At 44.4% G+C, this 16755-nt stretch overlaps 1 protein-coding gene and 2 long non-coding RNA genes across 3 annotated transcripts; 2 read left to right on the plus strand and 1 right to left on the minus strand.

Annotated features, from left to right (window-relative positions):
* Positions 1-1933: 1933 nt before the first annotated feature.
* On the minus strand, positions 1934-3241 carry LOC109776855 (RING-H2 finger protein ATL32-like). Its single transcript, XM_020335520.4, has one exon. It carries the CDS (start codon positions 3152-3154, stop codon positions 2114-2116), a length of 1041 nt encoding a protein of 346 aa, XP_020191109.1. The 5' UTR covers positions 3155-3241; the 3' UTR covers positions 1934-2113.
* A 1425-nt stretch (positions 3242-4666) lies between these two features.
* LOC109776856 (uncharacterized) lies at positions 4667-9142 on the plus strand. The gene is made up of 6 exons (XR_012205643.1): positions 4667-5116; positions 5588-6046; positions 6526-7058; positions 7965-8177; positions 8287-8402; positions 8946-9142. It is a non-coding gene; the product is annotated as an uncharacterized lncRNA (long non-coding RNA).
* Positions 9143-9193: 51 nt separating this feature from the next.
* LOC141042519 (uncharacterized) lies at positions 9194-9850 on the plus strand. The gene is made up of 2 exons (XR_012205644.1): positions 9194-9328; positions 9463-9850. It is a non-coding gene; the product is annotated as an uncharacterized lncRNA (long non-coding RNA).
* The last annotated feature ends 6905 nt before the right edge of the window (positions 9851-16755 follow it).

A 16755-nucleotide genomic window follows, 5' to 3' on the forward strand; every position in this document is an offset into this window, starting at 1 on the left:
TGTCTTACATTTTGAGACGGTGGGAGTATATTTTACCATGAAGATTGAACACCATCACTTAGTGGTACTTGCTTGAAGTTCTGAACCTGGACATAACCTGGTAGCAACGATATGAAGGTCACATAGTCACTTTATTAGAGGGTAATTCTTCGGACAAGCTATGCCTTCTATGTGTTAATCATTGCATCCTTATCCTCAACACATGAAAAGTTACATTGTTTCAATTTTATTTGATATTTATTTTTCTAAGATATATGCAACATAGACTCGGGGTGAAAAAAGAGGCGTTGGAGAGCCCAGATGGGCAGAGATGAAGTTTTTTTTTTCAAAACGGAGGCAAAGATTGCCTCATCTATTAATTAAGCAGAAGAGAATTGCCCAGTTAATTACGAAAAACCGGGCAAAAACCGAAACAATAAGGGCCAAGCCCACTCCCATAGATTGAAACACACAGAGCAAAGCCCACCCTTATCGACGACAACTCGACATGCGGCCAGACAACGCAGCTCCGACTCTGACGGAGAACTCAGAAGAAACAAAACCGGGCATGGCTGGCGCCACGGAAGATCGCCAAACGGGCCACCTGCAGCCAGTCATCGTACACCACAGGCCCCCGCCGCCGCAGCTTCGACTCCGTAACAACAAGCAAACCGAGGCGAAAACCGTGGACACGCCGGAGAAGAGCCGACTACCGCAACCATTGCCGCATCGCCGACATCGCTCCCACCATCATCGTTGCCATAGAAGTCTGGTCGCCACAGTGATTCTCTCGGGGCCGCCGCCCCGACATCCACCGCTCCGTCACGCCCAGCGCAATCAATCGGGGCAGAGATGAAGTTGATGATAGTTGGAAAATGGTGGAAGGAGGAAGGGCATGGTGATAGTGAGGAGATGCTCAAAATCCGCATGCATTCAACACTCATTGTGATAAGTGGCCAATACTGCATAGTTTGACACGTGGGCTCTATGTATGTCAACTGAATTTTTTTAGGGTGTAAGTCAATTTTGCAAGGAAGACGCGTTGAGCTCGAGGTTGAATCTGGCGACGGTGCTGCATGTCGTGAGAAGCAGCGAGGAAGCATGTTGACAAACAAGTGCAGGTGCCTGGGGCGGCGGTGGCTTGCGGGCGTCGAAATCGTCGGGGCTTAGAGGGATGGCCTTGTGTGGTGGACGTCGGCGGTCACGTTGCTTGGGAGGCGACGCATGAGGACGATGAACAATGATTGCGCAATCCAGGCCATTGGATGGAGTTCCGTCAGCCAATGCAAAAGAAAGTGACTTGCACCGAAAAGAATCAGCTGACTTATATAGAGTCTGTCCCATAGTTTTGTTACCCTGTTGGGATTTTTACTAGTCTAAGTAATTGGCATGCTACATCATATAGGGTTTTATTGCTACAAATGGAGTTGTTCCCTCTGGAAGGTGTATGACAGCGTACGTGTCGTTTCTTTAAAAGTGGGTGCATGAGAACGAATAGGAATTATCATGTGTGTGGTTTTAATATTCACACATGAAAATTAGCGCCCTCTAGGAAAACCATTTATAAGCAATTAATGTAATTAAAATACTATTGTCTCTGTAACTTAATGTAAGACATTTTTACAATACTACAGAAATAGAGTCATATTTTCACAATAGCTAAATGTAAATGTCAGTCGACTGACTTTAATTATTGTGGTCAGTCGACTTCGAAGGAGGGCGGAGGGAAGGAAGGAGAAGGAAGGGGCTCGCCGGAGGGCTACCCCATCATCTATCTTAGGGAGGGGTGGGGCCGGAAGAACTGCGGTGGTGGGGGTGGGGGTGGGGGGCAGTAGGCGGTGGTGGTCGGCGGTTCGGCGAGTGACACACTTGGTGGTTGGGGGAAGAAGAAGGAGGCCGTCTGGAGGTTGAAGAAGCAATACCGCCAGTTTTCCATCCAACGGCTGAAACGAAATCAACTGACCCAAATTCGTTTTTCAAGCGACTTACATCTAGCCATTCCCTAACATTTTCGTTCTTCAAAATCCGTAGGAAAAATTGATGCAGTCCCGATCACAACTCACAAAACCGCACAAACACAGCTAGCCAAATCATCGAAGCCGTCAAGGTTCCGCTCTCCTGTTCTCCCGATTCATCAATCGTTTCTCAGCTTGTCTTCTCCTGCTCCCCGGGCAGAGTCATCGCGCCGCCGGCGAGACGATCCCCCGGACTTCTCCTCGTCGTCTCCCTTCCGCCCGTCCCCGGGCGCGAAAAGTGAGAGCAGCCTCGCCACGGCGCTCCGCACTGAATTGCCGCCGGCGCTTGGGTCATGGGCGCTCCCTTCCCTCACGCGCACGGACGCGACCGCGCTCGTCACGTGCCTCAGCCTGTGCGACATCAGGATCTCGAGCCGAACGTGCTCCGGCAGCCGCAGCGCGAAGTGCTCCGTCCCGCCGGCGCGCTCGTGCCCCGTCGAGTTCGACCGCGGCAGCGCCTGACGCCCGGCGGCCTCGCACCGCATCCTCCTCGCAAGGACCCTTGTCCTCTCGTCCTCCTCCTCGTTGCAGCCGGGGTCCTCGATTAGCACCACCACCGTGTCGTGATCCGCGAGCCGGCGCGGCGATTCGTGCGGCGCCGGCGTCTCCTCCGGCGACGGAGGCTGCATCAGCTCCTCGGGGTCAAGGACTGGCGGGTCGAGGACGCTGGCGCGGCAGAGCGGGCACGTGACGTGCTTCGCCAGCCAGAGGCCGATGCACTCCGGGTGGAACGCGTGCGGGCACGCCGGCAGGAGGCGGAGGCTGTCGTCGTCGCCGAACTCCAGGAGGCAGACCGCGCACTCCAGCGGGTCTACCCCGCTGGCGCCGATTCGGTGCTGCTTGACGTCGCGATAGGACACCAGCGGCAGCGCCGCGATCTCCGCGGCGTTCAGGCCCTCCTTGTGGAGCGACCGGTCCGACGACGAGTCGTCGCCGGCCGGGGGCTCGTCCGGCGGCCGGAACAGGCGGAGGCAGGCGAACGCGAGGAGGACGACGAAGACGGGGAAGAAGAAGGCCATGAAGAACAAGATGGCCATGACGTCGGAGAAAGTCATCGAGTTCTTGTGAGATCCCGGGCCTCCTGGCGTCTGCGCGGCCGCGCAGGAAGCGATCGCCGCGAGAGCGACGGCGGCCACGGAACGCTTGCCGGAGGCGGCCATTGCGCCGCGGCGGCTAGGGTTGGTTCTGGCGGAGGAGCTGGGTCTGAGTCTCGGCCGGGGAGGAGTTAGTAGACTCCAGACTTGATGAGGTATACATACATTTACCAGATTTTCCGTTAATAACATCTAAAAAAACAAAAGATTTTACGTTAAGATTCATGCGCTTTTATTGCAATTTCCACCGGCACGAGATTTCGATGAAGAATGGTAATAGGAGCATCTCCAACGACTCTCCTTTCCCGGATTAGTAATGGTCGATATTAATATTATTTTCAAGATTAAATCACAATTAATGTTTGATTCCAAAACTAATTGTCTTTAATGAAATTAATGTCATTTCCAAATTATGATTATTGTAATTAATATTTTTCCAAATTATCCAAATTATTGTTGATGTGATTGATACATCATTAAAGCAGTGTGAGACGTTGGATATAGATGGTTGGATGACTCAGATTATTTGGGTTCACCAAACTCATTAAAACAACGTGAGACATTGGATATAGATGGTTGGATGACTTAGATTATTTGGGTTGACCAAACTCGTGCCTTTTCTCTTGAAAAGCGTGTGCGCACTACATTATGAAACGAAGGAAGTATATATATATATATATATATATATATATATATATATATATATATATATTACATACTACTTTTTTGCAAAATAAAATATACTATATATACTATTAAAGGCAATTGATTACGTCGCCTCTCCCTCACTCAGTTTTTTCCTCTCCATGCACCCCCTTTCCTCCTTAGTTTTTCTTGATTTTTTGGTACTCTCAACCTATGCACACAAAATAAAAAACCAAGATAAAATAGAGTAATTTGGAATAATCTAAATTAAATGGAGACTTTCTCAAAATCATGTCTTGCATTAACTTAATCAAATCAAATCAGATCTTCCTAAAATCTCAACAAAATCAAAACTTTTCTTTATTTCACCTACACATATCCAAATCAAATCAAATCTTACCAAAATCTCAACTAAATTAAAAAAATTCCTTGCATTCCCCTACAGCCTGTCAATACTCAAATCTAATTAAACCTTATTAAAATCTAGAATGTTGTGGATCTAAGGCATGTGTCAAATATAAGTAGTGTTGAGACACTAAAATATATATGCGCCCATTGCAATGCACGGAAAATTAACTAGTATAAGTATAATATTATTCCCAAGATTAATCGTATTGAATGTTGATTCAAAGATTAATTGTGATGAGTGCAATTAATGTCATTTCCACATTACAAATAATGCAGTTGACATTTTTCCAAATTATTAATGACGTGAGGGATACATTATTGGAGCAACGTGAGATGTTGGATATATGTGGTTGAATGATACATCTATCTCTACTCCTAATGGACGAGTTGGTTGAATAGTCCCACACTTTCGTCCGGTTTTTTTTCGACTGGTTTTTTTTCGCTGGTTTTTTTTTCGTCACCTCCCCACCCCACCTCACCCCACCCCACGCACGCACCCAAGAAAACCACCCCGCATGAGGAACGCCGTTCCTCTCGATCCCCTTCCGTCGCCGCCGCCGTCCTCTCGATCCCATCTATCGTTGCCGCCGCCGCCGCCGCCTCTGCAAGGCAGGGCGGTTTGAATCCCGCAGCCGCCGAACTCCGGGAGATGCCGTCGCCGCCTCTCCAGGGCAGGGCGGTTTCAGTCCCTGCCGCCGAACTCCGGAAGACGCCGCCGCCACCGAACTCCATGACCCATGGCTGCCACACATCTTCCTCCACGCACGGCCGCACCCCCACCCCTTTTTCTTCCCTCCCTCCGGCCTTCATCTCTACCCGTCCCACTCCTCGGCCTTCAATGGTGATCCGCTGCCTCCCGCTCCTCGTGCTCCGATCTGACAACTGATTCACCGCCGCGCCTCGGATACGTCGCGGCGACTTGGATACAGGCGACCGGCGGTGATCTGAGACCAACGAGTCGGCACCACATCCCTGGTACTTCCCTTCCCCATCCGCCAACCCTCTACCCTCCCCCTCTACAAAGGCCCGTGCGGCCCTGTCCATCCGACCTCGACGGACACGACCATCCGGGCAGACGCGGCCATCATGGATCACGAGAACGCCGGCGCCACCGGCGCCTTGGATGCGTCGCCCGTCACCACCACGATGGCTCCTCGCTGCTGCCGCTCGGCATGGATGGCCGCCCCAAGACATGGATAAGCTCTCGTGATCCCCACCCCACCCCTCTCATCCCCTGAATCCGTATCCTCTGCTCGTGCTCTCCTGTTCCTCCTAAAACGACGAGGGGTAGTGCCGGCCGTGGCTCAGCAGGATAGCATAATTAAGCTTACCCTTTTTCTTTTGTGTTTGAATCAGATTTGCTGGTTCTCAGTTTTACATGCACGTATCAATCTTTCTTCTGTATGCAGGTTACACACCTGATGATTTTTACAACCTCTTCTGCAGATCTTCAGAACACCGAGCGAAATATTGGCTTGGAACGATCTTGGGTTGGCAGGGCGGCCAGACCAGGTGGCAAATGTGGTGCACGAGTCAACCTCACATCATACTATGGTGTCTAGGATGGGCGTGGTGTAACATGATGCTTTCTAGAAGCATGTTATCGAACATCTCCACAGAATCACGAGCTTGCCTAATTCCCAAAGCATGTTATCATAAGGATGAGTACGGAGGACAACTCTCTCAATTCCCAAAGCACTAATCTTGTCCTAATTGCTCATATATTGAATCACTTTTCGCTGCAAATATGTTTTCTGTTTGATGAGCTAGAAGATGCTTGGAGGCTAAGGACAAAGAGGATCTGACGTTCACGTTTTTGGGAGGCAATAAGTACTTTGTGCACTTTGGCTGTGGATATGGGTACACATTCTTGATGTCTCGATGAATTGGAGAACAGATGTAATGGTACGTGCTCTATGCAAGGACATGAGAACAATCCTCCAAATTGAACTACGTGATGGGAGAGTAGGTAGGAAACTTTGTTCGTGTACGGGTTGCTTTTCCTGTATATAGCGGGCGCTGGAAATTTCAGTTGCGATGATAGCAAGGATCAAGGAAAAGAGAACAAGGGTGGGGCTTAAACTTCAGTACGGGTGCTTGCCGTGGTTCTGCTATGCATGTGGCTACATCGGGCATCAGGTCATGTCTTGTGCGCGTAAGTTCAGGTGGTGAACCTGTATGCTGACGACTGCGATGCTTACCACCGAGGAAGTTCGTGCAACAAGCAGGAAGTAAGACCTGAATTTAACTAGATGACCCACAATATCCAGCAACTCAAACCATTGTCTCACATTAGAGTAATTTTTAATACAGTCATATAGCTATCCATGCTGACATGTTGTATTATTATTTTCATTGGAGGTTAATTAAGTATTATTTTTCAGGCACCTTGGACAAATTTTGGAAAGAGGAGCACGACTCGGAGGTATGAGCCCCAGCAAGGGCCATCACAGCTGCGCTGACAAGCAAGTGTAAGTTGGTGATGGTGCCACCGTGTCAGAGTTCGGAGACTACCCTTGGAAGCACAAATTGGACAAAGTGCCTTGTGCCACTGGTGTTTCAACACCAGGGATGTGATTTTGCTCTATAGTTTGCAGTACATTAGACAATTTTGTATGCTATTCAGTAATTAATGCTAAAGTTTATTCCTACAGCTTGTACTTGAACAGGTCCCTATTTACCGATGGCGAAAACTCATCCTTGATCCAGCTTACTTCTGCAAATGTTGACCAACAGACAATTCTCTTCATGCCTTATTCATAACATCAAATTTCTCAACCTGATGGCATCTGTCAAGGATCTCTAAAGCCGATGGATTAAACTTGTGTTTTTCTCATGTGTTCAGTATACATAGTTATCTTCGTAGGCTAATTTCACTTTTGATGAACTGATGATAAAGCGACAATGGAATCAGAAGGTGAGCTAAAAATAATCTTGTTATCTATTGTTGTTGCAAATTTTCCAGTATGCGTGTATCTATATCATAAAAAAGGAAGCAAGTTTATACCATGATTATAATGTCCTACTGATGTGCTTATTGTATCGATGAAACATCTCGAATGTATTTCTTTTTACAAATCTAATTACTTGGATTCCTTTTTTCTTTCGTTTTATATTTAACATTAAAGTTTGCTTTTCTATCTTTTCTGGTTCACAAATTACGGTCATGCCAATGGAAATGATGAATACACTTCTATAGTTGGTCGTAAAACCAGTCGAGCATCTGGCCAAACCCATTTGCGATGCAGGCCCAAAAAACTTCATCATTCATTCTGCAAGCTGCCTAAAGAAAAAACAGCACCACTGAAACATACAGTATGACTTAAAGGTAGCAATAAAAAACCATCTCTGGTTCATTAATTGGTTCGGATAATCAAATTATTCAATTGAAACATGTGAGAAATTATTATAAAAAGAATCTGGATGAGTCATATTAAAAGTGGAATAGGGGCAGCGGCATCGATCCTTCGTAATGACCATCTGCTGGAAGGCGATGCGGTTGGCGAGAATTTGCTTAGCTCTTTCGATGACGCCACACGGGCATTCGTGAATTCCGAGTAAGCCGCGACCCGGTTTGACAGGGTGAGGGATGCGGGAGTGGTTGACAATGAGGTGGCCCTGTCTAAGGGCACCCAGTAGACTGAGAAAGGAACATTGTTTCTGTAACACAATGATATTTAGACTTTCAGAGCACCCCCTGCACTACGTGAGATTTAGAAGGTATTCAGATTAGTGTTTGCTGATATCTGTAAATTCCGTTTGTGTGAGTTTTATATTTTTCTATCCCTGTCGACGTAGTAATCCACTGTTCATTGATGTGCAGGTGGTACGGCCGGCGGATGCATCCATGTGCTAATCATCTGGCACCAAGCGGACGGAGCCGTACGAGTTGGGGCCACCAGCTGGCTGACAGCGCACACATGGGCGAGCATGAGCAACATGGAGCTAGGGAGTAAGCTGGGAGCGGATGGACGGGGCGTGAGGTAGAACGGGGGTGGGGAGCGGGCGGACCGTGGACAGAAGAGAACAACACCGGGTTTGTTAATTACTTTATGCACGATCACAGATTTATCTCTTTATTTATGTGGCTTATGAGGCTTGCTGCACGATCACAGATTTATCTCTTTATTTATGTGGGTGGACAGAAACATCCTTTCTAAAGTTTTCTTGGGGCTGTACTGACGAACAACTTGTTCAGTGATACCAACCCCTTCGAGCTCCCTCAACCCTTCGACAACACTTATTCAGTTTCTCACCACAAGTGAGTTCTATTTGCACCAACATTCGTGTTAATCATTGTACGTGCTGGTAATCAGAGTTTAGATAAATGCTACTAATGCTAGCGCTCGCCCTACATGGACAGAGTGGTGGCCGAACGATATGGTTAAATAATAAACTGACTTGGAAGAAGCAACATAACTTATTATGGACAAAGAGAGATGCACAATTTTTCTAATCTGTTTATTATTGGTCGTTTCATGCATCGTTTAGGGTAAAAAATTCCTAGAACATGAGTTTGTCCTTGCATAATTATCCATGCTTGATGGCACTACATCGTATCAGCATACTTTAAGTTTGTCCTTGTATTATCATGTATTCAGGGGCAAAAATGCCCAGAACAAAGAAATGATGAATTGTATTGTAGTCATTCTTGTAGTTAAATATTATGTTTAAAATTGATCATCACTTGGGATGTTGCCAACTGCAGGGTCGATGAGACATTGAATTGCCATATTGCTTTTCCCTCTTATTGACATGTTAAGAATATATCTTTAACAATAGAATTTAATATTTGTGCTTTCAGGTAGTAAGAGACATGATCAGATCGCTAACCAGTGATGAAGGCGTTATGTGGTCGTTGACGTCATGCTAAATGTTGGTGTAGTGCCAAATAAGAAGATACGGAACAAAATCCCTAAGCTAGACATTATGGTATAATGGAAATTTGAGGATTCTTTCCTATCATACCCATTTGTAGTCTATATCATACTGCAAAATTCCATGAACATTTGGTCCACAATATATTTTTTGTTATATGGTTCCTGCCAAAGCGTGGATGTGGGCGCTGTGGCCGCCACCAAGGATGTAGGGGTCGCGCCCCAAGCTGCAAGTACGTGGTAGGGCGTCAAAACTGACGAGGACACGGGAGCCGCACTGCAGCATGAGTGTTTTTCATAATTTATTTAGGTATGTGAAGTCTTTTTAATGTTCACATATATGCTGAAATTTTGACATTGAAGAACCAGCAATGGAGTTGTATGTAATTTCTTGCGAGAGCTATACCATTCTTTTTAGTACTAACTAATTCCCATGAGTGCCAGTGGTGAAATTTTCAGGCCTATGAACTGGATGATATTTTCATTGCTGGCAATCTTCATCAACCTATCTACGAGGACATTGATATACTAATTGCTGCACAAGTGTTCTCAGCACCGGCTAGCAAGAAGAGAGTATGATTGTTCAATGCTCACTCTTGTAAGCTTGTTTCACGAGGAGCTTCTCAGTGTTGTACATGTAGGGTGTGGATAATATAAATAAAATCTATTTGTTCATTCTTCTACTGTACCTCCGATTCGTCCCCCACGGTTTAGTAGAGTACAGTTATGTGCTAAAGTATTAGGAAGTCATCATCTTCTAAAACATATTGTTACCTACTCAACCCAGTAAGCAAATAAAGAGTGTGGTGAACTTAACACCTTTCTATCTTTATTTTTTGTTTCTCTTATTCATAGCATCTTTTCCCCATTTATAAATCTAACGGTGGTGAACTTAGACTTTGTGTAAGGAGAGCCATTCTGTTTTCTTGAACTTAACAACTCCATATATCATTATTTATCCAGAAAGCTTTCAGACGATACTCACACCATCTGACTCTTTGAAACATGTAAATGTTTTTTCAGATCTATTACAATCCAAGATTTGTTAATTAATCATATTATTTATACTCATAAGTAGTATAAAGTTACCCCAAAATTGTTAATATGATTTTGGATTATATATTATGATGCTGAAAAGGACGTTATTGGTGCCCATTAAAATAACAGTATGAAATAACCCTGCATATATTTGTTGGTTTTTAATTTAAGTCTTTCAACTCAACTGGAATTATTATTTGTACTCCCTCCGTTCCTAAATATAAGTCTTCCTAGAGACTCCAATGTGAACTACATATGGAGCAAAATGAGTGAATCTACACTTTAAAATATGTCTATATATATCTGTATGTAGTCCTTATTGAACTTTCAAAAAAGACCTATATTTAGGAACAGAGGGAGTACAACATTTACTAACTTTTATCTCCTATTGGCTATCTGGAACGATTGTGGGTATTAATGAAGAAGTCCTCGTTAGGTGGACTAGCTCAAAATGGAGAAGTATGTTGGTATTTTTGGTTGATTGTTTTAAGCATTTAAGCTCGTAGCAACTTGTAACGTCAATATCTTCGGGATGCCTTGCAATATTTTAGAAAACTATATTTTTTTCCAGCATGATGTGATCCGGCCTGATCTAGCGTGCTGCCCTGAGACATCCTGACCCCATTACTTCTCACATATGGCGGTTTTCAGATAGCGTAGACACATGGAGACAATTTGGTGATCCGATTCTCTCTCCCTCCCTCCCTCCCCCCCTCTCTCTCTTAGTTGCTAATAGAATAATGAACAATCGATAAGACCAATATTATAGACCTCCTCCTCCTCAATCCTACCATGTATTATTCGACTTTTGTGCTAATATAGAAAAAAGTATGTTGTAAACTTGTGAGTCGTGAGCAATATTCTCTGGGCAAGTTTTAACCTGCTTATTCACAATTGATGCTGCATGTCAATCGCCCTTTCACCCTTATTTTTGATTTTAATGTCTTAGTGTATGTATAATTAGGGTTTTTCTCCGGTTGGTATTTGAATAGGAGTTGGTCGCTTCCCTTTACATCATAGTTCATAGTACAACACACACATTTCCTTTTGAGTCTTATGTGAATTTCATTTTGAGCCGATACACCAAATCTGAAGTTACATAATTCTAACAAAACTAAAAATTACTATAAAAATATAAATAAATGCCAATAAATTTTTAATCAACAAATGTTATCAAAGATTGATGTATCTACCTCTCCCAAGATAGCTGGGAGTAGCATGTTCTAGAAGATGTGTTTTGCTGCAGCAGTTTCTAAATGGTAAATTGTATGGTTTCAAGTGCCTAAGTTCATATGCAATAGTTTGCCAGCCAATTGCACATTGCAATTAAGTTTCTGGTTGTAACTTCTTGGAACATTTTTTAAAAGGGAACAAAATCATCCATGTGTTAATTTTAATTAAAGGAGAATAGCAATGCACACGCTTTCACGAGACAATCGATCTTAAGCATAAAAAAACATTCAAGTGTTATTATCATTTGTAATGCAATGCACAATAAAGAGGTCAATATTTGTGTACCACCTTTATTTTGTGCATCAGATATGATAACCCTTTTGTGTATAGGGTAGAGTTACATTTTATTATCGAAATACATTGCAAGCGAAGTACATTACAATTACTTTGGCTATATTTTCTATCTATATGAAATTTACATGCAACCAATACAAATTATGAAAAGCCCGTGGCAACGCACGGGCAGTCTACTAGTACTCCTAATGGAGCAGTTGGTAATCTCGCTTCCAGGTTATTTTCGTCCCACCTCACATGGTTTTTTTTGGTACCTCCTCCCACCTTCGCTGGTTTTTTTGTCCCCTCTTCCACTTCATCGGTTTATTTTTGCGTCACCTTCTCACACAACGAAAGAATTATGAAAAGATCAGAACTTTCCATACTGGCGCAAGTTATTTAGTAATGTAGAATCAATCACGAACAATCTCTAAAGATCAAATCTAAATTAATTAACCTTACCTTAAATCACTCAATCACATTACTTAGAAAAATCGCTCAATCACATTAACCTTACCTTAACTCACAGATGGTAATCAATCTTCAAACAAAGGAAACAATACATCGAGGGAGCAGTAAATAAACTCCCTTTCTTATGACATGTATATGATCTTCCCTTCCCTCTCCGTTGCCGAGCGTTCTTGATTCTCGAGGCCGATGCTTGGGCTGCGTCACTGGGTCGCGACGGTGCCGGAGGACGAGGACGGCGAGGCCGGGTGCCGCGGCACCGCATCCGCCGCGGCCGGTGAAGGGAGCGAAGAAGGGCGGCTTCCCTGGCCGTGGCCGTGGCCGTGGCCCTGGGAGTTGGTGCGGTGGAAGCGGCACTTGAAGGACCCGGCGTGGGTGGTTGGCGCACAGACGCACTTGGAAGCGGGCCCGTGGCCCACGCCGGACGGCGCCGACGCCGACCCGGGCCACCTCCTCCGCGTATTCTTGGAGCTGTGGCTGGCCTATTTACATGAAATTAATTTCCTCAGTTGTGGTGGCAAATATAATACACATAATCCATATTGTTACGCATTAGCGTGTGTGTGTGAAATAGATGGATTATGGTCCTGTACCCAATAAGATGGATATGTGTGCGTGTGTTAGAGAGAGAGAGAGAGAGAGGGAGAGGGGGAGAGAGAGTGAGGAAGAGGGAGGGAGAGTGTGTGTGTGAGGATTTGATGGTAAAAATGTCGCCAATGTCACTTGATATGTATGAGAATATTAATATTGAACTCTTAAAGTTAATGTGGCCCCGTTGCAACGCACGGGCGTTCTTCTAGTATCATTAGGATTCATCAAAACTTGTGCTTTAGAGCATGGTTAATAGTACAGCCAGCTGATGACTATATGATATTGCCATGTCATATATAGCCAACCTTATAGCCGGCAAGTACAATAGTAAGATATAAATATGTACTACTTCATTAATACATCTCCCACCTCTCACTCTCACGTAGTGCCTAGGAGCACGTGTTGCAGCTGGCTCTTATTCTGTAGCCGGCTCCTCTTCTCTCCCTTTCATGCCAGCAGAAAAATAATATTTTAACATTTATAGCCTGTTTATATAAGCTTATTGTATTTGCTCTTATAAGTAGCTCTCATTTTCCCAATAAATTATTGATGATCACCAATAAAACAGTCCATCTTCTCTTGAATGGAGAGGGAGTTGACCCTCTCCCAATATGATCTCCAATAATGTCACGCCAACGCTCCGCTATAAATGGCCACGAAATCACTACCGAATTGCCGCTAGACCACCGTCGCCGTCGTTAGATTGCCCCCGGACCACCGCCCCTACCGCAGACAGATAGTTGTCGCCACAGTAGGATCTCCGCCGGACCACTACCGAACAGTCACCACCGCTGCTGGACCACCCTGGACAGCTGCTACCTCCAGACCATCATTGTACAGTTGTCGTCGCTGCCCGATTGCTCCAGCACATCCAAAACATTAACGTGTGCATCATGGGCGCTTCTTAGGCTATGCCACGTCGGAGCGATGGAAGACAAAACAGATTGCTGGGAAAGAAGAAAAGAAATCGAGCCAGCGATTCGACGATGCCGTGTGTTTGGCAGCTTGTTGCCATTGGCCCATGTAGCCAGATTGCCTTCGTAGAGAAGCTACCCATCATGCTATGACGCCAAACCCTCTCTCCCGATGCGTCCCCTTTTCCCCCTTTCCTCCTAATTTTTCTGCCGCCGCCGCAGCCCCAGTCTCCACCGGCAGGCAATTTGAGAAAATGCCACATCTTTCCCGGGACTTTGCTCCTATAGCACACATTTCTTTTTATTGGATTATATACCATACCTTTGACTAGTAGCTGGACAAAATAGCACAAAATGATTTTTTCCCTTCTTTTGCACGTCCAGACACACCTCATACTTGTTAGGACGAATTTGCCCTCAGCTCGTTTCCTGGTCATACGAGGTGATCACACAGAAGGAAGCACGGCGCCGCCTCGTCGTGCCTACTCCCGGCGCCGCCGCCTCGCCGTGCCAGCTCCCCGGCGAGCCGCCGTCTCGCCGTGCCTCCTTTCCCGCAACACCACCTTGTCGTTCCTCATCCCCCGCTTGCCGCCCGTACTAATGCAGCGCGTCCTCCGTCCAGACGTAGCTGCTGCTGGCTGGAGAAGTTCTCACTGTACATGCTGTCTGCTCCATCAGTTGCAGCTGCTCGTTGTTCTGGTTGCTAGCTTTGTTAGCATTTGGCTAAAATACTAGTAAGACACACTAATAAATTTGTTACCTGTTGATGGCTATAGCAACTGTTGCAAGAAGATATGGATCCTTGTCCGTATGGATGTAACCAAAATTTAGATTGGGATGTAACATGTGGTGATATATAGTTCTGTTGATAGGGATATAATCAAAATTTCGACAGCATTTTCACCTAAAATTTTGACATGACCTCTCTATATTTCTGTACCACACATATAACAAGAATATATATCAATCCAGAATTAATACATATAAATTTATATCTGACAAGTTGCACCAAGCTTTAAGTGAATAATCATCTCAGTACACACACGACAAAATCACAAGACATTGAAAGACAGGAATTTAATCGAAAATCATAGACTTCTTAAAGAAGTGGCATCAACTTCGTGCAGATCACTAAACACATAACAAGATTACAAAATGGCATGCTACACTCCTTTTCTCTTCCTCAGCATGAGCTTTTTTGCGGCCTTCACAACTACTTTTGGTGGAGAAGCGGGAGTCCCAGTTTCCATAGAAAGTTGCCTACATAATACATAAATTTGATGCATTAAAAAAAATAAGACCAATGTTATACACAATTCAAGAAATAAATCAGATTTGTTTTCACCTCCTTGTGTTTGGAAGAGGGCTGCCTTGTAGGACAGACAATGAAGATGTACCTCCAAGAGGGCTACCAAGAGATGATTGACTACACAAAAAAGCTTTGTGTAAGATAAAGACATGCCACAATTGTAGAGATATTGAAGATAAGCGGGAAAAATGTTACCTCCACGCCATAGGTCGAGGGCTAGCTTGTGGGACACCCAATGAAGACATCCCTCCAAGAGGGCTACGAGGAGATGATTGACTACACAAAAAAACATTGTTTAATATAAAAACATGCCACATTTGTAAAGATACTGAATATAAAGCAGAAAAAAACCTCCTAGTCATAGGGCGAGGGCTCGCTTGTGAGACAGCCAATGGAGACATCCCTCCAAGAGGGCTACAAAGAGATGATTGGCTGCACAATATGTAGTTTGAGAAAAAAATATGCCATGCCCACTTGAGAAATTGAAGTGAAGCTTTATTTCTTGCCTCCTTGTAACAGGACGAGGGCTGACTTGTTGGAGAGCATCTCCTGGGATTGTACATTCAACATCAATTTTGGTGTTTGGTTTTATCTTTCTAGGTTTCGGTTTCCTGCCAAGAAATCCAAACAATGTTACAAACTCGAGCATTACAAGAGAAAATATGAGTTAAGAAAATCTGAATCAATATAAATGACCTTTTCTTCACTCCATTATTTGGGCATCTAGCTTGCCTATGTCCAAGTTGCTTACACTTCTTGCACCTGTTTTGGCTTCCTAATTGACACTTTGGTGCTGGTTTCTTTTTATAATGTCCTCCTCCCTTTTCAAGGCAACTTTTAAATCTCAACTTCCTTTTTCTTCCCTTGGAACTTTTGGGGAGTGGTGCATGCAATACAAAGTCTAATTTAACATTAGGACATTGTGATCGATCTGTGAGGGGCTCTACAACCCCCCTATACGCTGCCTTAAACCTTTCTAGAGAGTAGTACTCATGAAGATAATCTTCCATCTTCACGTTCCTTTACCCAATCAAGAAAACAAGTGCATGTTCACACGGTTTACCTGTGTGCTGCCACTCAAGGCACGTGCACTCACTTTTCTCTATGTTAACCACATGACTCAAATTGTCTTTGTTGATGTCCCTCACCCAACCTTTCCAATTACTTGATCTGGTAACTTTCAAATGCCCAAGCCCTCTTGTTCTATTGTTCACTTGTTGTACAACTGCTGGCAACATCCGTCCTTGTAGCTTCTCCCCAATCTTTCTCCTTGTTGCAACCAATTTCATTATCTTTCCATTAAGTGTGTCAGCTAACACATCTATGGGAAGATCTTTGGTTCCTTTTATCCAATTGTTAAAGGTCTCTGCAAGGTTGTTATGAATGTAATCACACTTGGTCTCAGTGTCAAAACTAGACCTCATCCACTTCAGATTATGGTAATCTTGCAAGTACTTGCCCACAGTTTGGCTAGATTCTAGAACCTTGGAAAAGTGGTGCTCAAACATTGATGGTCTATATGTCTTTCCGGCAGCCCACATGTGTCCAATTATGTCACCATTATATCTTTTCGAAAAATTCTGCATTAAATGCCTAAAACATTCACTCTGTTTTGCTTGAGGAAAAACTTTCTTAATTGCATTTTCTTGGCGCCTTTACATGCATCAGTACATATAGCAAGCTTTGAAATTGGTCCTAATGCTCTATGCAACTGTGTCATGAACCATTTCCAATTATCTTCATCTTCAACCTCAATAAAACCAAATGCAAGAGGAAACATCCAATTATGTCCATCTAAAGCAGTGCATGCAGCTAAATGACCATTCCACTTTCCATTCAATGCAGTCAAGTCTATGCTAAGATAAGGCCTACATCCAGCATGGAATCCATCTAAACAAGGCTTAATTGCCA

This window comes from Aegilops tauschii, chromosome 3 (genome assembly GCF_002575655.3).
Source record: "Aegilops tauschii subsp. strangulata cultivar AL8/78 chromosome 3, Aet v6.0, whole genome shotgun sequence".
Classification (NCBI taxonomy): domain Eukaryota; kingdom Viridiplantae; phylum Streptophyta; class Magnoliopsida; order Poales; family Poaceae; genus Aegilops; species Aegilops tauschii.

Excerpts from the sequence above, each read along its gene's own strand:
- LOC109776855 (XM_020335520.4), bottom strand. The coding sequence starts at position 3,154 with ATGGCCGCCTCCGGCAAGCGTTCCGTGGCCGCCGTCGCTCTCGCGGCG.